Source organism: Anoplopoma fimbria, chromosome 5 (genome assembly GCF_027596085.1).
Source record: "Anoplopoma fimbria isolate UVic2021 breed Golden Eagle Sablefish chromosome 5, Afim_UVic_2022, whole genome shotgun sequence".
Classification (NCBI taxonomy): Eukaryota; Metazoa; Chordata; class Actinopteri; order Perciformes; family Anoplopomatidae; genus Anoplopoma; species Anoplopoma fimbria.
This window is the reverse complement of record NC_072453.1, coordinates 17,567,384-17,590,803: the sequence shown is the minus strand read 5'-3', so window position 1 is coordinate 17,590,803 and position 23,420 is coordinate 17,567,384. Positions and strand designations below refer to the sequence as shown.

At 41.9% G+C, this 23,420-nt stretch overlaps 2 protein-coding genes across 2 annotated transcripts in view; both read right to left on the bottom strand.

Annotated features, from left to right (window-relative positions):
• Nucleotides 1–17,714, bottom strand: part of kif19 (kinesin family member 19) — a 32,509-nt gene extending 14,795 nt beyond the window's left edge. Inside the window, 2 exon segments of the mRNA XM_054598888.1 lie at nt 15,335–15,415; nt 17,613–17,714. Of these exon segments, the coding sequence (XP_054454863.1) occupies nt 15,335–15,415; nt 17,613–17,651 (120 nt within the window). The 5' untranslated portion in view covers nt 17,652–17,714.
• A 1,712-nt stretch (nt 17,715–19,426) lies between these two features.
• The window catches only part of ttyh2 (tweety family member 2), a 56,517-nt gene continuing 52,523 nt past the window's right edge, over nt 19,427–23,420 (bottom strand). The window contains exons 12-14 of the mRNA XM_054598753.1: nt 23,322–23,420; nt 23,156–23,234; nt 19,427–20,620 (exon numbers count right to left, since the gene is read on the bottom strand). The exon at nt 23,322–23,420 is cut by the window's right edge and continues 87 nt beyond it. Of these exons, the coding sequence (XP_054454728.1) occupies nt 20,540–20,620; nt 23,156–23,234; nt 23,322–23,420 (259 nt within the window). The 3' untranslated portion in view covers nt 19,427–20,539. The remainder of the gene's footprint in view (nt 20,621–23,155; nt 23,235–23,321) is intronic.

The window sequence follows — 23,420 nt, the reverse complement described above, 5'->3', positions numbered from 1 at the left end:
GTATCAGAGGCACTTAAGCCACTTAAGTCTCTTCCAATTTGATGACCTTCAGAGCTAATGTGAGTATAGTCAGGAGAATAACAAAAGAAATGCAAAATGTGACGAGTAGAGGACACGACATGCAGCACAATGACCATGTTCACACCAAGGTGGATTTATCTTAAATTGTGTCTACCTTAGGATAACAGTCGGCAGCAGCCGGTAGTTCAATCATTTCCGTCCCTCACGGTGCGTTTTGTCTGTCTCTCAGCCTTATAAGCCATTTCCTTCCCAAGATGGGACTTCACAGCAGTTTGTAAGAAAAGCAACAAGACAGAGTTGACTGCCAGCATGGTGTTGCAGGAGCCCACTGTCAGATGTGTAATGGTATTGAGGAAAACATTGAAAATACACTGGAAGGAGAAACCTTGGGCTGTTGTATAGAATAGTATAGGCTATTAAATCAAATTGGCAAGCAAACAAACTGGGAATTGCAATCATGATCTGGTAAGCCGTAGCTGGTCTACAGTTGGCAGTGCAACTCTGTTCCATCTCCTCCCACTCTACATGATGTCTTATATTATGTTTCAATAAAGCAGAAAACACAATTTTGCAGTTTCCGTGTTATTTCTGTGATTTCTGTGATTTGAGTAGAAAGTAGTAATCTCTTTACCGAGGAAAATATATTCTTGAGCTGCTGCACCAAGACTGTCACACAGTCAATATTTTATGTTCACAGAGTCTGACAACATTAACAGAAATACAGATTGATGACGATGAGAGCTTCTACACAACATCAAAAAGTGTCTGTAACAACATTCAACACCGTTCTGGAAAAGCTACAACATTGTCATTCACACTAAAATGTGACCATAGTGTTCATCGTGAAGAGCAGTGTTAACGATATAAAGAAGGGCAGTTAATTGTGGATGCAAGGAGGAAAAGATGCATTTTCAAACTTAATGTGAACATCGCCTGTGAGTATATACATGCATTATATATATATGCATGGTGTGTGCGTGTGTTCCTTGAGAAAGCAGATGAGCGTGCAACAATGCTCTAACATAATTGCACGTATGGTAGGTATCACATAGTGTGGTCATCCATGCACAGTGATGTCCGCGTGCATGCACTTGGGGAAATCATTAATGGCCGAGGGTGTTGATAACACCTCTAGTCCCATCTGTCGTCTCTGTTCCTCAAGTTACAGTACCTTCCACAGCTCCACCCAACATCCACACACGGCAGCTGCTGCTTGGACAGATTCTATACCACTAATAAGTCTTGTGATAAGACCCTAAGATGCTGACTCTAATGAGAGTACACTGTGTGGCAACATAATACTGGATGCCTTGGCATGTGTCTCAGGGTTTTGATGCCAATAATGGACTACAGGTAACCTCCCTGTGATCAGAATTTGCCATCACAGGTGCCCTTCTCAGTCGACCGCTCTCTGAGTTCAATTAATAGGCTTAAACAACGAGGCTGGGGTGAAGTACGGGTCAGACTTCTAGAGTACAGAACAGGTTAAGGGGCATTTGGAAACATGGCGGTCTCATGGAAACCATTAAGTCTCCCACGCATCCGCTCTCTCCCGCTCTCGCACAGTTGCATAGAGACCTGTACTCACACACACATGGCAACTGAGAAGGCAGCATATAATGTCCTCTGCAACAAGCAAGTTTGTGCAAGCAGGTTGGTAAGAGGCCTGACTGACCACAAGAGCTGAGGCCGGCACACGCCCACGCAGTCAGAGCGCTCGGCTCGAGTGTGTTGTTTAGTGTCTTTTCCACTAAAATGTGCAGGCAGTGATGACTCTCTTTAGCTTTGCACTGACACAAAGACTAATGATAAAGCAATGTTGAAAACAGATTTCACCAACTTTCAATTGTTTGAGCTGCAACGATCAGACAATGCATTGACCCAGGGAAGGTTTTTCAGTAAGCATAGCAGGCACTATAATAGATTTTTCATTTGAGCAGTTTTTTAAGCAAAAATTGCCAAAATGAACAAGTTCCAGCTTCTCAATTGTGAATATCTTTTAAGTCTTTTTACTCTTTTATGTTGATAAATTGAAAATAGTTTTGAACTGTTGAAAAGAAGATATTTGAAAACGTTCAGGACCAAACTATTCATTGAGAAAATAATAGATAGGTAGAATAATGGATAATTAAAAAAAGAATACATAAAAGAATAAAATAATAGGTCATTTCTAAAGCCCTCTTTGCATGGGACTAGCATAACATCATGTGATTCAAAGAAAACCTGCTCCCCCCTTCCCTAAATGCTGTCATTTATAATTTCCAACACAGCCTTTGTAATTCTAGACCAGGAAAAGGGCAAAAAAAAAGTTACGACCCCAAATCAACAAGATGCCAATTTGCAAAGTTCCCCAAATGACCTCTTTTTGGCCTCTGTTTTCGGGGGGAATATGTTTCATGTTATATATCATATGTAGGAGGAATTTTTCCATGACAAATTACAGATAATTAAGACCACAGACGACCTCTGCAATCATCACAGCTTACTAGAGGTCTGCATGTGATACTGGTCAGGTGTGAACAGGGCTTGTGCTTGCATGAACCCTATGATTTATTTCCACATTAATTGACCAACAATATCACACAGCCACAGATCTAAACAGGATCTGATCAGCTGGTCCAACTGTCAGTGTATTCATCAGGCGGTTGGAATAAACAGAATCAGCGTGAGAGAAGCTGACCGGTTCACCACTCTTATTTGCTGTACCTGAATCGACTGTTACTGAGTGGACAGCTGCACAGCAACCACTCTATAAACACAGACGGCACAATACAGCAAGCACACAGAACCTGATAAGATTAATAGAAATGTTCTAGTGTTGCTGTTAATGAACAAAGTAGTGGGCAAGCTGTAACTATGGCGATGATAATTAAAGACTGGGACATTTGGCTGAGACTCTAATATGAAGACTTGAGCACAAGAGTACATTTATCAGCGATCTATGTCTGGAAAAAGTCCCTGATGGTAGTTAATTCTATCCGACCTTTAGCCACTACATCTGCACTTCTATCAGGAGAGCAGCGACCGGTTCGCTGGTCCAGCTTGTTAACAATGATCTTTACTGCACAAAGAAATCTATCAATTATGGTCCAGTTTAGGGATGTCAAGGTCCAATGTTCCACTGGGATCTAAATTGGGTTTAGTTGCTCTTTCTACTTGGACTAATCAGCCCCTTTTTTCATTGGCTGCTGACTAATTCATGGCCGGCACTAAACGAGACATCAGTTTTGACACAAGCGGACCAGAGGGATCCAAAGAACGACATGAGGTGAAAAGGAAAGCAATTTCCTGGTCGACAGCCTCCGTAAACGTGGTGTCATTTCTAACAGTTTTAATCACGCTGTCTGTCCCCTTTCACAATGGACATCACTTTGCATTTGGATGCAGGGCATGTCTCGGTTTTAACATGACCCCGGGGACTGACAAAACAAATGCTCAGACCGTGAATTTACACACTGTGGCTATGAAAAAAAGGAGGCTCCTAAAATATTCATATCCTCACAAGGATCAGCCAAAGTCGGAACAACAGCTTGCTTATGCAGCGACATGAAACCAATTAGCGCGATGGAGTCACGTCAATGCCATGAAAAGCAGCGGGGTGTGATGGGAGCACCCTCGCCCGGCACCTTCTTCCCCGGCTGATGACTTTTCTCATCAACAGGGCCTGCTGTTCTGGTCGTTAAAGCAGCAGGGTTGACTTGGTTGGCCATCTTGCTGATTATAGCGCTGCTAGCTCCCACCGCGGATCCATAATTCAAAGCCTGGATGTGGTACAGTTTCACAAGCCAGCCAGCCAGCCCTGGTTGGCTCTCCCTGACTCGCTCCACTATCGCGTGCCAAGTGGCAAATGCTGCCAAGACAACCAACAAAAGTCAGCAGTCGTGGAGACATCAGCCTGCTTTTATAGGCACTGGTTTCATTACACCTAAATGATGGCTTGGATCACTTGTAAAATGATGAAAGAGAATTAGAAACCTCAATCATATTAAGGGCCTACAGTTCACTGGCTGTCACTCTTACTGTACTAACACAAAACGTTGGATTAGAAGCTAAATGAATGGATCCCTGTCTTGTAGTAAAGTAGTTTATTCATGATCATCACAAACAGGCTTCCTCTGTTCTCATTGCCAGCAGGTAAGACTGGAGACGAGATGAAGACATATTATGTTTTAAGTGTAATTAACAAGAAGATAAATAGCCACTTAAGCAGCTCCACATGCTGCTACAAGCCTGATAAAGTGTGCAGATGGAGAAGGAATCTGAATCAGAGCGATACCACCGGTACACAATGGCGTCTTGTCTTTATTGCTTTGGTTTCAAAAGGTCACGAGGTTACAACCTTTTTTTAAATGGTGCTCATAGGGTTGAATATGCATGTATTGGAGAGATTAAGAGACAGACTTTTATCTGTGGGTCATGTATTAGTGTGTAAAATCTAAAGTGCATCTCGTTTTCCCCAGAGACACCATCGTTTTCAGTCCTTATCTCCATGCAACTTTTTTGATCACATGAATAGTTCGAATTCAGTTTCAACTGCTGAATTGGTGTGAAACTGGGAGGATCATCATAAAGGCACCACCAAGGCTGTATTATTTTAATTTAGAATTGGATCTAGATCTGCATAAAATTACATATGGTTTTTGACAGAAGAATGGGATGTTTAGGCGGGAAAACAGTAAAAACAAATTCCCCCTTCCACAGTAATAAAAAAGATTTACAAAAACAGTTGGGTTTACACGGAAAATAATCTCTTGATCGTCGTGCAACAGACTACACTGTGTGTGTGGACAGCTGGGCTTCCTCTTCATGCATTTCACCATGTCCCCATCCCTCCTTATCTCTGGGCTGCACAGGGACATACCCGCAGAGTCGTTTAGCAATGACATCTGTGTGCTGCGTAAAGACCACAGCAAAGAATGAAGGATCAAGATCACACAGAAAAAAAGCAATCAGGTCTAAGCGGTGACCTTTACGCCGCAACCTTTCATGCTGAGACGCAACCGAAGCTTTGGAAAGTCCAGCGGGCACAATGTCGGCTGGTTATCTGATAGAAAAAAAACCTCAGAGCTGCCCTCTCCGCACCCCAACAATGCTACTGTATATCCCGTTTCAGGGGCCCTCGATGGCCGGAGGTGTGTGTTGGATCACGGCGTACCTGATACTTGGTGCTTGATGGCAAAGGTCTTACATAAGACGTCTGGCTGCGGCAATCGAACGCCACATCAGTACAGTCAGACACTCATATATGCACCTGCAGACACACTTACTTACTTGATTCCCAGCAACAAGAGATCTTTAAAGATCAAGAACTGAATGACAGAAATTGATTCTTTCTTTCTGCCACCTGTCAATTTTTCTTTTTTCGCTTTCGTGCTCATTACCCTCATCATTTCCGTTTCGAAGCATGTCGCGCAGAAGTATTATTGGATAGCACAGGCACAGCTGGTTACAAAGGATAAGAGGAACAATACAGCATTTGTCATCCATGAAAGCAGTTCATTGAACCCCCAAGGGATCTCAGTTAAGTGTGAAGATGTGGGGGGGGTGCAGGATGCCCTAATGTTACCATTAATGTCCCCATCAAAATCAAATAAAACATATATTAAGTGTCCATGTACCAGATGTTCCTATTTCAAACAAACTTCTTCCTTTTTCTTGTGTTACACATTTCTTTTGTATTTTTAACACATTTTGAGATATCATGCAAATAATAAAAAAAGACAATCCCTAAAGCACATCCTCCTGGGTTTAGGTAACTAAGCTAATAAGCGCCAAAGCTTTTATTTATCCACTTGGTGCCATTTCAAACAACACACATCCAAGAGTACAGCACCAGGCAGGCTCAGTAGCTCAAAGCCAGAGACTGGCACAGGCTGCTGGCTGCTGGCTATGAAAGGTCGGGGACGGCCTTGAGGTCAGAGGCCGGAAGCTGCACGTTGGCATAAAAGAACGAGGTCAAAAGGAGGAAATCTCAGGATTAAAGTCTAGTGGAAACCTAAAGAGAAGGCTGCCGTTACTCAGACTCACATGTGACATATTGTTCAAAATATTCCTCTACGCCTGCTACAAAATAAATATGTAACATTCCTCTATTAAACATATCAGGTAAGATATGGTGAATTTTCAGGTTTTGATGAAGTGCGAATAACAATAACTAACTAACACCCTGTAATGCTGGAATTATAGCCTGCCAACAAGTGTGAGCACTCAACAGTTTGAGCAGAGCAGCTGTGAACCAGGAATAATTGCTGCCCTCAAATGAAACATGTGAGGCGCTAATTTGGATATAGAAGTCAGTATGCTTCACTTTCAGGTGGGCAAAATCCCTGTTGCTAGGCGACTGACTGCAAAAAATGGTGAATGACAGTTTTTTTTGCATTTTAATAAAACAGCAGACATATCTCATACTGATTAATAATGAATAAATAGCTTCCAGGGGCTTTAAATGAAATCAGCTTAAGTCACACCACTAATAGTTGGAGCTACAGCATCAAATCAACTCGTTTGATTTCGCTGATGATTTCGATAACACAGAATAACGGAAAAGACTGATGAAGAATATTCTCAAATAATAGGTTAGGGAGTAAAGTGGCTGCATGATTAAGTTGTTTTGGAACACACAATTTAAAGGAACGATCTTGAAAAATGTCATTTAAAAAAGCAAAATTAATTAAAAGATTAAACAAACTTACATAAACTCATAATTAGCCTGTTGTCTCATTTTAATTGAAGATCGTGCCTTCTTTTCTCCGTTTATACAGGGGATGTTATGCTCAGTATTTATCCATTCCTTTTTACCAGTACAGATATGCAATAGCAAATTACAAAATGAATGTGTTGTAAGTTCAACCTTTGAACTTCCTTGAATTTTGTATCCATCAGAGCACATAAACATTTCATAAAGATGAATATGCATCATCCATATCAGATGAACATTTTGCCTAATTATAACAGAGCAGCATTTATTTTCATTTTAATGATAATATATCAACATTTTATAGTGTTATGACTGACTTTATGATAATTATAATAATAGTTTTTCGGCCTTTAATCTATTATTTTGTAGATATAAAACATGTTTTGAACCTTTGGTCAGTAATGCCCTGTGGAGGCTCTTTTCAGACGGTGGTAGCAGCAAGCTGTGCAAAGAGCCATTGAGTACCGTATCAAGTTAACTCCCCACCCATGTCCACCAGTGCTGCCCTCAGTAATAGCACAATGGTCCTACACAGCATGATAATTTCAGCCATTTCAGCCCCATTTTGCTTCCATCAGACATGACAGAGGAGGAGCTGTGGTCTGTGTGAAACACAAAGGCAGCCATTAGTGTTTCCAAGTAGCTTCATGTCTTTGGCCGCCACAGCACACACACACACACTGAACTTTCCACTGGGCTTTAAAACACATACACGGCACTCTGTTTTTCTGAAGATGAAAGATCTCACGTACTGGAATAAAAGGAACAGACACGTATCAGCTGCCCCGTGAGACCGCGGAGCTCATTAGACAGAAAACAAAATTGTTGGATGGATGAAAAATAGACTCACAAAGCGGGGTTTGAGGACGCAGAGTGCCAAAATGAAGTATCCCCTAAAGACATTGGTGTGCATATTAAGTGTTGAGTTTGCTGATATCATTTAGTATGCAAATAGGGCGAGACTGTTCAGAAAGCAAAACAAACATTTTGCTTTGTCACTGTTAAGTTTAATTGTAAGTAGTGTTGCAAGGTAACAGTTTGCTTGACATCTGCTGGCACATGTGTATCATTCCCTGTTATTACACAACAATCATGTACAATTTTGTAACTGTAAAACCAGAATGAAAGCTTGTAGTCTAAGCTGAAAGTCTCTGTGTGTTCTATGTTTGGCCTGGCTACAAGATAATTGGGAACAATAACGTTAATACCCTTCAGCCTTATTGAGTAGCTGAGATTCAGGAGTGTATTTGTAAAATTGTCATTTATAATATTACTGGATGCAGCCCTCAAAAACTAAACAAAATAAGGCTGTTGTTCCATAAATGACTCATCTTTTTCTGCCACTGCTACGGGTAAGGTTAGGTCGGGTCGCACTACTTCCTGATTACTGATTTCCATCGTTTCGTTTTCTGTCAATGCAGTCTCATGGATGAGCCTTACCAGACAAACAACATGTTGTTATGACTGTGGTGATACGAAGGAAGAAACACCCTTAGAGATTTACTCCCACTGCTGCTTTAAAACCGAGGACTTACTGGAGATGTTGTGAATACGCTTCAATGCGTAGCTGCAGACCTGTCTGTCCTCAGTTTCACCTGGTGTTTTTCTCCGTCCTGATTTGCCACCTGTTGCTCTTTCACCTCACCACACTGTGTCGCACAACTTGTTCTTTTCACATTTCATACTCTCAGTATATTTGTTTAGCTCTCATTCAGTTCAATTTCTCTGTGTCTTAAGGGGATTTAGAGAGGATGAATGACGACAACGTGCACTTTGCTTGTTGTGAGAATCAATTTAAGATCTATTAGCTATGTTACAATTGACCAATCCCTGCCTGTTGTTCTGGCCAGGAGTCCAATAAAGACGGCACATTGATGTGCTCTTCTTCCTGTTCTTGAGTGAGAGCCGTGAGCCGTTTATGGAGAAAGCAGGGGAACATTGCCCTCCTGATTCTGTTACACACAACAGAGCACACACCAAATGATCACAATTCTGCTTTTCCCCTTAGAATAGAAAAGATGCTTACGTAATCTGCACCATTATGACTTGATGAGGTTGCAGCGAAAAAGCCCTTTGGGTAGCTCCTTCCTGCTCATCAACCCCCTACGGGCTGCAGAATGACTCATGATATGCCCAAGGACACGGGATGGTTTGAACAATTCGCCCCTGCTATATTATGTAACACCCGTATTATATTATACTGTTTTTGAAATTGCTAAATGAACTCATTGTGATTCCTAGATGTCTCCCTCTGTGCTCCCAGAGGGGCTTTAGTCCGGGGCAATAAGTGTGTTTCCTTGAGTACTAAAAGCCGTTCAGAGGAACTCGCAGCAGGGCCACTCCAGCGTCTAGTCTCCTTCAGAGGCCGCTTGTGGTGAGCCGCCACGCCCTGCCCTCTCAACGGGATTAGGAGTGGAAGAGCAGACAGGGCATCGAGAGGGATCACGTACTCCTTACACAAACCATGCACAGACCGACACACACACACACACAACAGCCCTCGTCGTAAAAGAGACTCAAGGGAGGGGCAAGGGGTCGGAGGAGAGTGTTGCATCGGAGGCGAAGAAGTAGAAGTGGAGTCAAGAGAAAATGAGCAAAGTGAAGATAAGCCACTTTCCGGGGTCAGACGGTCTATTTGTGTTGACATATTGACCTAGTGTTACGTGTGCGATCCAAAATAAACTCTTTAGCGCTTTGTGTTTCTGTGTTTCTGTGTTTCTGTGTTTCTGCCGTCTCCGCTGTGCCACACCAGCCGTTCTGGGTTCAGGTCTCGTTCCTGGCTCTGTCCCCGTGTGGAGGTTAACTCTTCACAGCTAAGAGAGACATGGCTATTTGTAGTTCCCTTCTCTCTCTTGTTCAACCCTGAGGCTATTCAAACAACCTCGTAAAAAGCCTCTGCATGGACAAAGTGTGCCCTTTTACAGGTTTTCACACAGAGTTTGAACCAGGCTGTTATCGGGATGAACTCTTCAGCCAGGTGTTGGGGGACATAAAGACAACAAGGGACCTGGGTTACTTTTATGCAGATTTTGACAATTTCCAATTCATGTCACTCACTGTCCTTCACTCTCTAAGCGTTCTTTAAATAAAATCTAATCTTCTGTGTTTGCATAATTAAACAGGTGCATTTCGCATTTGATGGATACGAGGACTTTTGCACAGCATTGTCCACTGCACCTCGGTAGATTTCTGTGTGGAATTAGTCAAAAACATTCCAGTCTTTAGATGTCACAATACCTCAAATCAGTCAATATCAATACCAGTCAAAGTCCACAATCGAAGCTACTCAATTCAATACCACCGTAAGAACTAAAACAAAACAATAAGCACTTCATGCTAATTTTATTGCTGTGAAAACATCTCCATAAAACAACTGTATTATTCAGGTTTCTCAATTGCATTTGAACACATCATGATAATGTAATAATTTATTTTCGCCTAATACTCATTTTTACTTAAGTTTTTTAATGACTTTGAGGGCATCATAATTCCACTGTTAACCTAACTATTTCCTATGCAACATACTGATGTTTGTTCCGTATCTGACAGTGGTTTGTTTTCCAGGGGGAGCTGGCTGAAGTGCAGCCTCTAAGGTGAGAGCAATTCAAATTTCCTTTCACTGACACATCTGTGTAGAGGGTGGCGGAAACTCTTCACGGAGCACTTTAGATGAGGTGCTTTTTACTCCACAAAGGCAGAACATTCATAGCATACAGCAATCAGGTAGACTTGTATTTGTACCAGGCTGGATGCTAATTGTTTTAAAAAGGACTTGATCTGTACAGAGGAATCATGGCACTTTTCTGTTAATCTGCTGGCTGACATTCTCTCAGGGATCAGAATAAATCACCTGTCTCACGGTTTATTTTTTCAGATAAATAGATGAAAGGATAAAAGGTTGGAAAGTCTTTTTCAGTCTCTACTCCTTTTGTTGTTTAAGTCCTCAATTATCTGCACACAACACAATCCTCACTCTGAAGAGATGACCATGAGATGCCACCATCAATACCCTGTGTGATATATCTATTTTTACTAAACTTAAAGTCCACCAGGCTTGAGAAGCCTGCCAACAATGTTTCTTCAAAGCACGTATATATTACAGCCAACTTATCTGGTAAACCCCCCTTCAAAATAAGAGCCTTCTTCCACTGTTTCTTTTCTTCCTTCTTCCACACTTAGAACTGTACTACTGAGGAGCAGGAATAATAAAAAAAAAACGAAAACAAACAATGGCCCTGACCTTGTCTATGTGTCTCCATGGAGACGAGGCCTCGCCATAAAGCATTCCCCACTGTGTGCTACTGATAGGCCAGCCCTGCCGAAGACATGCTCAACGAGTTTGAGTGCTCAGTGAGACACATCCTGCAGGGTGTAAACACACTCAATCCTACAAGCAACACATTCATATCTACATGTGTGTGAATTCATTACTGCACTGACTAAATCACCACTGGCAAGATCTCAAAAACAGATTTTGATTAAGAAACCTTGGACCTCTGTTAATGCACTGAAGCCAAAAAAAGAGTGTAAAGATTAATTCTGATATGTCATCATATCTAATGTTTGCTATCGATCCCTTACAAGTACATGTACAGCCTCCAAGGCCACAAGAGTCTTTTGTAGGTAGAGTTAAATCAGTATAGTGATATAAAATGGTCTCTTTCACAAGGTTGAGCGACCATTTTTATCCCTAAGAGGATAAAGATAGATTCCCCGTTAGCCTCTTAAGAAGGGGTGACATCACCTCTCTGGGTCTTTTGGTGGAACTGTTTGACCAAAGCTACTGTTGCTATTAAAGGAAAATAGGTTTTAATATTCTTGCCCATTAACCACAAGTCCTGAATAGAGTACTACCGAAAACTTTTCAAAGTATTCCGGCCAAGGAAAGTCTTTTCTGTCATCTTCCATTTATTTCAGAAATCCGCAAAAAATATTTTTTGCAGTCTTAAAACGTGCTTGAGATGAAATAGTTTTAAATCTTTGGTCTCTGTCACATTACAGTATCATTGTGTGATATTACAGCTTCTCACTACGTTCATGATGGCCTGTTTCTAATGCACAGAACTTGTATTTTTATCTACTTTTACAAGAGTTTCAAAATAACATTTTCTGATATCTGTTCTACATGGTTGTTCTTTTGTCATTTTTCTTTGTCCACAGTGTCCCAGACAACAATGCCCCAATGAATGTGTTCTTACATTACACTTATCATTTCTTTAATTATTCAACTTTGAAATCAAGTTAACTCCGACATCAGTTTCCAAGACTAAACTCCAGGCTTTGCTACCTGGATATAGAAAAGCCTACCTGTATCTTGAATACTGTTTGGGATAAAAGCCACTTTCTTACAGTATGCCTGCTACACTTTTTATAGTATTATAATAATAGTTCAACCTGAGCCGTTTATTATCTCATTCATAAATCCATCTTGCTACACCTCTGACCTGTGTGCTACTCACTCAAGGACGAGAAAAGCCCATTGAACATAACAGGTGGTCCATGAAAGGCAGAGGCTGGATCCCCTGAGTCTGTCAGCGAGGGAGCCGGGGAGAGAAAGAGAGCAGGTGGCAGAAGGCTTAAGCTCAGCTAAAACCCCTCCAATGAGCTCATCTCTGCAGGCTTAGTCAGCTTCAAGTTGTCTGTTTTCTGCCAGGAGAGCCAGATCTGGGTACTATCACCCAGTCGTTCCAGTGAGCCACGAGCACCCTGCTAATCTGTCTGAGCACTACATGTGGGCCATATGTCTCGCAAACAAAGTAAACAGTACACAGTGTTCTGTATCTGTGGAGAGACTGCCGTGTGGAAGGGATTCTAGGTACAGTACATATCTGCATATATTCATGTGTGACGGCTATAGGTAAACAGATTCAGCCTCCCTTTGGTCTATAATCTCACAACATCCCTGATTTGTTGTAGCGTCCTCTCTACTATAACCCCTCCATTCATGTCAGGGCAGCAGGTAAGACTTTCTCAGGACATACTGTAGGTATACACAGATTCCCTGCACCACACTGTCTCAATAACAAGTGTGTATATTGTAATCTTTTAAGGTTAATGTGCTTTAATGGACCTGATAACACCCCATAGAGACCATACAGCATATCTGTCAGTTTGTAGTTCTCACCGTGGACATTATACAATATGAACTTCGCTATTCGGGTATAAAATCGACACACTGGCGGTAAAGTTGAACACAATAAAACATGTTTTTCTAGCTGAGGTTCGGTTGTGCTGGAGACAATAACAAAGCCTTGTTATGGTGGCTGTGTCAGCACCATTTCCGCCTGCCTGTCGCTACGCTCTAATCCCCTGTGCCCAAGCCTATTTTAATGGTGTCATCACAGGCAGAAGTGCTGATGTTGTCCTTAAGACTTGGCGTAATTCAATTACTTCTGAGAAGACAAACAAGTCAGGTCTCAGCGCCGCGGATTATCGGTTCTCTAGAAGTGTTCTCTTGTAAAATCCTTCACGAGCTCCTACTAATCACACACATGAATGTAATGTTTCCCTCCAGCACTGCTACACCGAGGCGATTCTGAGCCACTGTGTCAGCTGTTGCTATGCTGTCACTTCTCTGGATTGGTCTGCCCACCACCTGCATGCCCACGACCGTCTCAATGAGCCCACAGCGAGCGAGGAGACACCTCAGCAGGTTCCCAGCTCATCATCATTTGCACTCCTTGATCATCATCACACGCTCACACTGTTAGTAGTGCTAAATGGTCTCCGAGAGAGGCCCGTTCATAAAGCGAGGACGGATGGTAAACATGGTCCACATGGAGTTCATATGTCCTTCTCATATGGTCACATGGTAACCACCTCATTACATACAGTGCCCTAAGGACAGGATCCTCTGAGGGGAAAACCTCTCTGTTGTGTGACAGCAATCCAGTTTGTTTTGGTAAAATACATAAATCCAAATTAATTTATAATTTATATGAAATCTGTTAGACAGCCTTCTGCTGCTGGTGTATAACTGTGGCCATCAAAGCCAATCCACATTCTGTTTACTCAGAAACACTCCTGTCATGGTTTACACTAATGGAAAACACAATTAGCATAATGGCTCTATCAAAAGCAGTTTACTTGCCAAATAAACTAGACAGCCATCTCATATTGAGGAGGGATGAAATGAAAACAATACTGTTGGGAATAGAGTGAACAGTCAGGGCACATTTTGTGAGTATTACCTATTTTCACATGTCAACATGTTTGCTGAATGAAATGTACTGTAGACTGAAATGTCTGATATTTAACTTTCATTATCTAATAATCTACTGAATATTTTCTTGATCACTTGATTGAACTAACAGTACTCAAATCACCTTATATTGTGTAACATATGGATGGTATTACAGATAGCAATGCAGTGGGAGTTGCAGTAAATAGCAATTAGCGGTAGTGAAAGAAGTAGCAACAACAAGCAGTTAGCATCAGCAGTGTCTTAAATTGAATTATAAATGAGTGAAGGCTGGTGTGGAGGTTGGTGTGTTTAATTAGCAAAGCACTGGGGATCAATAACCAGTGATATTTAGTTATCAGTAGAAATAGATTATAACAGCAGCAGTCACTATCCTCTAAATCCACCTTTCAGTAGAATCTCTGTTCCATAAATATGTCTTTAGTGTAGTTTATGAACAGGGTTGCATTTATGTCTTAAAGCAAACACATTTCAAGACTAACTAACTGAAATATGTACTCATAAACTTTACTCTGAGCAATGGCAACAAATCCTACAGCTTGATAGTGGACGTTGTGCATAAAAGGTAAAGTGACTTTAAACATTAAAGTCTGTTGACAGGGTTTTGGGGATGTGAACAAAAGTTGTGTAAAGCCTTTTGTGGCTCCAGAGGGAGATTTGATGAGTCTGATTAATTTGAGACTACATAACACGCCCGAAATCTCTAACAGAACTGTTTGGTGGTCACGTTGCATTGTGGGTAATGTGTAGAAGACTGTGGGTTTGCAGCATTGATTTTGTTCTTTCATGTTTCTTTTCTCTAACTGTCCATTGTGAGGCTGTCAGTGTTGTGAAAGGGCAAACTTTATGAAGTACTCTTTCAAACAACTAACTGCCTGACAGATAATTACTCCATAATTGAGAGATGAATCCATAACAGAGATGATTAATACTTGCCCGTGTTGCAACTCTTTGTTAACATTCAAGTCAGACAGACACACATCAAAACGAATGTCTTATGTAAGAAACGTTACTGCAGTGGTTGATGTCCAATTAGACCCGAGGCATTCACTACGGCGAAGCTTCCAGCCGTCTGCTTACCAAATCATTTGAGGCTTTCTATCGGTCGTTAGAAAGGTCATTCTGTTCGCTACAGGTCTGAGTCATCCAGCATTCATTTATAAATAAATGTGACATTTGAGCTTTACAAATGAATGTTTTTTGTTAAAAAGAGGCATTGGCATTACCGAGGTCCCTGAAGATACCTTATCTGTGCAGCTTCATCACAGGCAGGAAGAGGACGGCTCACACAAGCACACACACACTGACCCCATCACTCACGTGCATGCATTCTGTATGCACACAGAGGTAAACAGGTTACCAACACACACACACACACACACACACAGCAGTAGAATAAAGGACAGCCATCTCACCTGGTCGTCCACTCTGTGGGCCACGATCGTAGCCGCCTCCTCCTGCTCGGCATCGCTGAGGGGTCGGATCCTCAAGGCAACCTGCAGCACAAAGAGTGAATTCAGTCCTCCTTGAATTAATCTAAAACAGTAATATCAATTTAATGAAAGTATAAGTTAGAATGCTAGTAGTAGTAATGGCTTCTACAATAAATGGGTCTGGAGTCGGTGTTGATTCAGGTGTAGCTAGAGATGTAATTGCATATGCAAATGTGCTGAGAGTACTTATTACGGGAGAAAATCTGGGTTTATTTGTCAGTTGCAGCATACATGTGAAAATACCTCTGGATTCTCTAAGGAGAACTCCATTCATTTTAATCAGCTTACTAGTTATGAAGGCAGGTGAATTCTGTTTTAGGGAGATTACTTTGAGATTATCTTTGAGAGTTTAGACCATAAAAAGTACTACAAAAAAGGGGCTGTGGAATTTGAAAGATGTGGACAGAGGTGGTTATAAAGAAAAAAACACTACTGCATTGCATTAAGAGAGGCTTATAAAAGCTTCACACAAAGTAAGGAGTAAAAGTCTAGATATCCTCATCGATTTGGAGTTTTGACTATTTAAGAAAAAGAAAAACAGAATCTCTCCTGAGTTGCTGAAATTCATGGAAGTGCAATACACAAATTGAATGAGTCATCTTTTAAATGCCAAGCACAGGATGTAAGATTTTTTTTTTCTTCAGTCAACCAGATAAGAAAAAATACTCACATTTAAAAAAGGTCCTGTGGTCAAAACCTAAACTAACCTAAGTTAATCTACTTGGAAACCCAAAATTGTATAGCTGCAATATGAGTATGAATGTGTTTGACTGTATGTGTGTGGACTGGTGATATGATGCATAGGTATTGAAAACAGATGGATGAATGGATTGACTATCCAATTAAACTTCACATTCCACCTTTAACCACTTCACAGCCTGATTAATGTCAATATTTCCTCGTAAAAATGAAGAAACAAATCCGAGCGATGACATTTTCCAACAATCAGCCGCACACAAACAGACACCTGTTATTTCAAAAGGGGGAAATTAGCCTTCCCCTTTGAACACTGGGTAGTATTTGGCAGATACAGAACCACTAATTGAGTGGAACGTTGTATTATAATAACATAATAAAATCATGCACAGTCGCCCTATTTTTATACTTTATCTCCCCGCATGGTTTCTCTCCATGAAAACATTTAGAGATCATTACTAAAGCTTTTGTTGGGGGCAAATAGGATGAAAACAGACAATAACAATCACCGCAGTGGTGTCATCTATCCAGAGGCTGATATGCATGTGACCCCTCAGACGTATGCAGTTAAAGAGGGGGAATAATACAGCACTCTCTCTGTCAGCACCCTGTAGAAAGTGTATTCCGCGCTGGACAAGGGAGAGGCCAGGCAACTGAAACAGCCACTTCAATTATTCAGATACGAGCTGCAGAACACAGCGCAGCTCGTGTAAGGCCGGAGAACAGAAATATAGAACAACAACAACAATGGATGTTGTTAGAGATATGAAAAGAAACATCTAGTTATTTAAAAAAAAGAAGAGAAAATGCACTTTATAAGGTACACCTGTACAGTGTGATGCAAACTGTGCAGCAATGAATTCTACTTTCACCTAATTAAGTTCAGGGTTTTTTGACACTGTCACAGAGGTGTTAATTATGGGTTTTAGCGATGAGGTCATAGTAGGTGCTGCTGTTGTACTAGACAGTATTATATTCAGAGATTGTTTTCCCTTATTCAATCTCGTGAAGGGCTTAGTGCCTGTACAATGCTTATTGGCATTTCAAAAAAGTACTTCTTACAACATAATACTAGGCAGACTGTAGGCTTTGTGCATTGATTAAATAAAAGGTAAATGCACGAATGATTTTGACTTTTTTTGGAAGGAAACTTGCATTTTAAGATTTAAAAAAAAGCACAGCACACCTGAGGGATCCACAGAGCTCCTGTATGTGATCCCCACAGAGACCTGCTGTCTTACTGTCTTTGTGTTTTCACTCTTAATGTAGAAAGGCAGGACAAACAATGAAGTGAAAAGCATCAATGAGAACATTTCAAGCAGTGTCCACAAAAACTGGACCTTAAAGGCATCACATGTGTAAACAGTGTGGCATGCTGTGTAGGTTTGCAGAGTGTTGAGGTGGATGTAATAAAGTGAGTTTACAGTGAGCATCGGTTCCTGGTGTGTTTCTTTGTGTTGTGTAGTTAAAGGTTGAGACTGAAGGAGCAGCTCTGTGGACTCACGGTGAGTTGGTGCTCCTTTGCGTCCCCGGTGTCCTTCATGGTCCCTCCCCGCTCAGAGTGGAGGATCGACGGGCAGTCAGCAGCTCCTCCCCGGAGGTCCCTTCATGCCAAACACCTGCAGAGGACCGTGGGTCCGGAGGGCTCCTGCTCAACACCTGTCCTCCTGTCTCAGACACACCTGTCCTCCTGTCGGCCTCACCTGTCCTCCTGTCCTCCTGTCGGTCTCACCTGGCGGCCTCTCAGGACGTTTGTCTCGTTTTCTTTCTTTCTTTCTTTCTTTTCTGCGTCTTTTTAAAGTGCGCGTCGCCCTCTGCGTGCGTTTTACCACTCAGACAGGTGAGAAACACGAGAGGTGGAGGTGGAGAGGAGGTGGTGGTGGTGGAGAGGTGGAGCCGTGGAGAGGTGGTGGAGGGAGGTGGTGGGAGGTGGTGGTGGTGGTGGAGGTGGAGAGGTGGAGGTGGAGAGGTGGTGGTGGTGGAGGTGGAGAGGAGGTGGAGTGGTGGAGAGGTGGTGGGAGGTGGAGGTGGAGAGGTGGTGGTGGTGGTGGAGAGGTGGTGGTGGTGGTGGAGGTGGTGGGAGGTGGAGCCGTGGAGAGGAGGTGGTGGTGGTGGTGGAGAGGTGGAGAGGAGGTGGTGGTGGTGGAGAGGTGGAGTGGTGGGAGAGGAGGTGGGGTGGTGGTGGTGGAGAGGAGGTGGAGAGGTGGAGCCGTGGAGAGGTGGTGGTGGTGGAGTGGTGGAGAGGTGGTGGAGAGGTGGAGGTGGAGGTGGTGGTGGTGGTGGTGGAGAGGAGGTGGTGGTGGTGGGAGGAGAGGTGGGGAGGTGGTGGAGGAGGTGGAGAGGAGGTGTGGTGGTGGAGCCGTGGAGAGGAGGTGGAGAGGAGGTGGTGGTGGAGCCGTGGAGAGGTGGAGGTGGTGCCGTCTGTCCTCTCCTCCTCTCTCTGTGTTACTATGTTTGGACGCGTGTGCGTAAGTGCGCATACGTTCGGGTCGTTGTTGTCCTGGAGATGACGCGGAACTCCGGAGTCCAACAGTAACTAACTCCTCCTCCTCCTCCTCCTCCTCCTGTTCAGCACACCTGCAGGTTCCAACATCACCTCCACACACATGAATATGAACAGTGATGAACATCAATACCATCTGTAGGTACTGGTTTTATTTCCATTTTATGATTCTATACCACTTATTGTCACATTGTTTCTCCACTAACGCTACATTTATTACAAATAATAAATGAATGAATACACTATGGTATATTATTATGGATTAACTATGGTTGTGTTAGAGTAAAAGTAGTTGAAATTGGGTTTATTGTAATACAAATATATATACACACACACACACACATATATGGTTATTTATTTTGGGGAAAATTAGGTATTTTAAATAATCAGTATTTTTATCTTTTGGTACTTTAGGTTCCAAAAATAAGAGTAGCCTCGGTATATTTTAATTGTGTATTTTTACTTGAGTAAGACTGTTAAATGCAAGTCGTACATTACATTGTACTATAACTGTTTTTACCAAAATAAAATATCTTAATTCTTCTGTCAAAGCAAATGCAAACATACAAACATTTTGTTTTGGCTTTAGTCTTTTTATCTTCTAAAGTTAAATAAGAATATTGTGGTATAAGTGGTGGAATACTGTGAGCAGTTAATGTGGTTTCCACTGAGATGCACTTTTCTTACACTATGCTGACATCTGCTGGAAGAATAAAACACCAACTTTATTTGTGTTGATCACAAAGGACATGAACACCCGACAACAAAGCAAAGACGCATCAAGTTTTACTTAAAACAGATTTATTCAACTCACAATTACACCCCATAGTTTTTGGGGTCACACGAAATTAAGCACCATTCTCAGTGCCTGTACAATGCAACATGCTTACAGAAACGACACTGACCAACATAATTAAACAGAACTGCATGTGTTAAATCCCTACAGAAAATCATTGTTAGTCAATACAAACATTTATTGTTTGGATGGTTTGAATTGAAGAAAATGATTACCTGAATATTCTCATTATTCCTTGTTAGAGCAGCACAGCTTCCCAAGTTATGACAGAAACTACAACTTTATTGTATTAGCGGGATTAGATATGTAGAGATAGAATTATTGGCCCTTTAGAAAGTACAAAAAAATAGTGATCTATGTGAGATCCCCACGTAAAACTAGAAAAAAATATATATAAATTGGCACATTGTTTAAACAAAATCAAAATAAATCACATCGGAATGAGACAACTGTCTGTTATTGTACAACTTATTTACAAAAGCCGTGGTCTCAAGGTAGCCTCGTGTCCAGGAGATTTAGAAACGTGTCTGTGTGTGAATGTAAATAAATACCTCAACAATAGCTCCCGCTGTGTGCTGCCGGGGCTGCGTTTGTGCTTCACGAATATCAAGAGACGAAGCACAATACGCAGAAAATCATATGTTTACATCAGCTGTCATGTTCACATCTTTTCTCTTTGGAGACCTGAATGTAAATTCTGTAATGTCAAAAAAAACCCAAATCTTTTAAAAGGAAGGATGAAACATTTAAATTTTCCCGTTATTTTCTTACTTTATAGTGAATTCTTTGTTTTACTGCAGTGAGAAATGAATCCTCAGGTGTATAAAGACAGTCAAATCCTCCCTCAATGTTTCACCAATAGATGACACAGCATGAGGAACACAACATATTAACAGCAGGTTTACTTCGACAGCACAGTGTCAGAGATATTTTGAGAGATTAATCATTTATGCACACAGAGTAGAGTACCGATATGGTTCCACTGTGCTGCTTCTGCGCTGCACTTGAGAGCCCTTGACTGATGAGATGTCGCACTCTGCCCTCTGTGATGCTCCGGGTGGCCACACACTGTTAGTCTGCAGAGCCTGTGTGTGATGCCCGGCTTTCCGTCCTCGGAATCGGATAAAGAAGTCTATGCTTGGAAGTCGTTCCCAAAGTGTCTTATCTGTTCCTCCGTCATGGACAGATAGGTGGCCCGCATGCTGGGTGAGTACTGTGGAGGGAAGAAGGGAAACACACAGACACACACAGAGGGTGTTATGAGCTGATTCTGAAGCTCAGCCTAATCAGCAGCTAGAAAGAGAAATGCTATGGGAGTTTAAAGGAATGGTCCACTGAAAATCCACCTTTTGAGCATCACTTTCTCACTTGTGTAGGATTTACAGGTGACTCTGTCTAGAGTGAGGCTCAGCAGGTGTAGTCAACTTGGTTCAATGGATTGAAGTGGCGACCCGGACTGTGGCAGTGTTGTTATCTCACCAATAAATGGATACATATGCTACTTTGGACACAGCTGTTCCCCTGTTTCCTCTCTTCTAAGCTAAGCCAACTGTGACCTATAGCTCCATCTGTTGCAGAATACTAATTTGCATGATGCTGATTTGAGAGCTGTGTGGATCTCATTAAGCAATACTTCCTGCCGTTTCAGATCCAGATATTCCAGCAGTTGTTCCCAATATGCTTACACTGGTTTTCCCACCTGCACAAATACTCCCAATCCCTCATCAGCTACTGCGTAAATGTTTAGCCCTTTTTGCTCTTGTTGTTTCTATTCCACTGCCTGCCTGGTTATGCCCCTTTGGACTTGTTTGCTTGTCCCTGTTTTCTCTGTGATCTTGCTTACTTCATTACAAGGTCAACAGCAAAGAGGTGGATGACGCTGCATAAGTGATTTTGGACGTTTCTAAGGGTGTTTTGATGCATTTTAACATACTTTGGGTCACCTTTCTAAACTACTGTGTAACAAAACGTGTCCTCTTAAACAAAGGAGAACACCACAAACCTTTAATAGCCAAACATAAACCTATGGGTGCTTTGTGTTTTACGCTCAAAAGATAGATTTTCTGCGGAGTACTCCTTTACCTCAGACCTACAGAGCTGACTCAGTGCATAGAACACTAATGTAATCTACAGTTTGATCAAACAAATCAACCCATTACTTGTTTGAAATGGACAATTATTAAAACGTTAACAGTAACTGTAACGTAGTTTTTAATCTGCCAATACACAGATAAAATAAATTCTATAGCAGTGCACTACGCCTGGTGCTGGACACCTTGTGGCAGTACAAGCTGTAGAATTGAATGACTGGTGCAGGACTGCATGCACAGGGAGGCCTACAGCGGCCTACAGTGAGGGAATCCAGAGACAAAACTACGGTAGCACCCTGTGACCACCAGGGGCAGACAGAACCCTCACTACCCCAAACAGACTCTCTGCAATGAGGACAACAGGTTGGGAGTTGAAAAGCCATGCCAAACAGGAAAACTGCACAGGAACCAAACAAAGTGTGTTGTGAGGTGAAGGAGAAGTGAAGGACAGAGATGCAACAGAGGTAAAGTGAGGGAGTTAACCCTGAAGAGAAGAGTTGAAAAAAGACTTACTCGGTTTCTATACTGCTGAGAGTATATCTCCAAAAGTTGAGTAAAAAAAAAAAAGAGGAAATAAAGAAATGAAAGATACAAACATACACATGACAAACGAACAAACAAAAAATATATAAAAGAAGCTGTTAGCCGCAGACTACTGCATGATGCTGTACAGTTGAAGTCATGAGGGAGAAGATCATCATACATTACTTGCTGGCATTAATTAGGAAAGAAGTCATAAGGCAGAGTACATCTTATTTTTTGCTTAACTCAAGTTGGAACTAGAGGCTAAAGCTTAATGAAAATGATGACTGACATTTCATCTACAAACTGTAATAAAACTTTGGTAATACACAACAGAAAAAGTAGAAAAATACAAATCTTTGTTGCACAAACCTCAACATTTAACAACAAATAACATGCAGTTTATCCAAAATAAAATATAAATTTAGTTTGTGCATCATGACCTGATGATCACAACAATGTCTCTATTAATTGGCGTTTAATATGAGGTTACAAAACACTGATCTAAAGCAGATTAAATACCTGCAGAATGCATTTAACTGCTGTATTTCATCACACACTCGTATTATTAAGAGGCTCTGCCCGATGAAAGTTTAATCCAGTATGTTTCTATTTTTATCTCTGTGATGTAGAGTAACGAGGAGACAAGTGGCCGAGCGAGGGGTGAATGAATTCAACGAGGAAGAAAAAGCTTCAGTGTCAACAGTGAGTGAGTTTATGGTTTAAGACCTGGAGCACTCCCTCCTGGGAATTCGGCCTGAGAGGGGCTAAACGATGTTCACTTCTTGATTAAATATTAACCACATTACTTCTCCTCTCCTTGTGTTGGTACCGTAAGTCAGCCTCAGTAAGTTATGGAGCGCAGAGGAAGGCACGGTTTACCACGAAACAGTATTTCGTTGAATACTTCTAAGAAATCCTTGAAAAAAGTTGATTCAATTAAAAGGAAAGGTTATTAAATATGGCTAAACCTTTGAGAGAGGAAGTGAGCCGAGTCACAGAGTGAAAATATGAATGAAATAAACAGCAGTTACTTCTAACAAAGCTATTTCCTGGGCTTTAAAGGCTAAATCTGCCTGTTAGGAAAGAGGGAAGTGACATTATAGGAAGGACTTGGCCTCTGGGACCCAACGCACCGAGGGGGGTGGAGAGCCTCGTCCTATCAGAGGGACGTTCTCGTACCGCGGGTTTCCCCCGAACAGAGCCGTCTGGTTCCTGAGAGAAGAGCGGAAAAAAAGCATCTCAGAGGGGAATTAAGAAACTTTAGAAGTTTTGTTCCACATGTCATATCCGCTCACTCACATGTACTCGGACACGGGGGCGTTGGAGACAGCAGGGGCGGGCGGGTGGAGGCTGTTCTGGCTGCCCATGCTGCTGCTGTAGCTGCAGAAGCTGTGCATG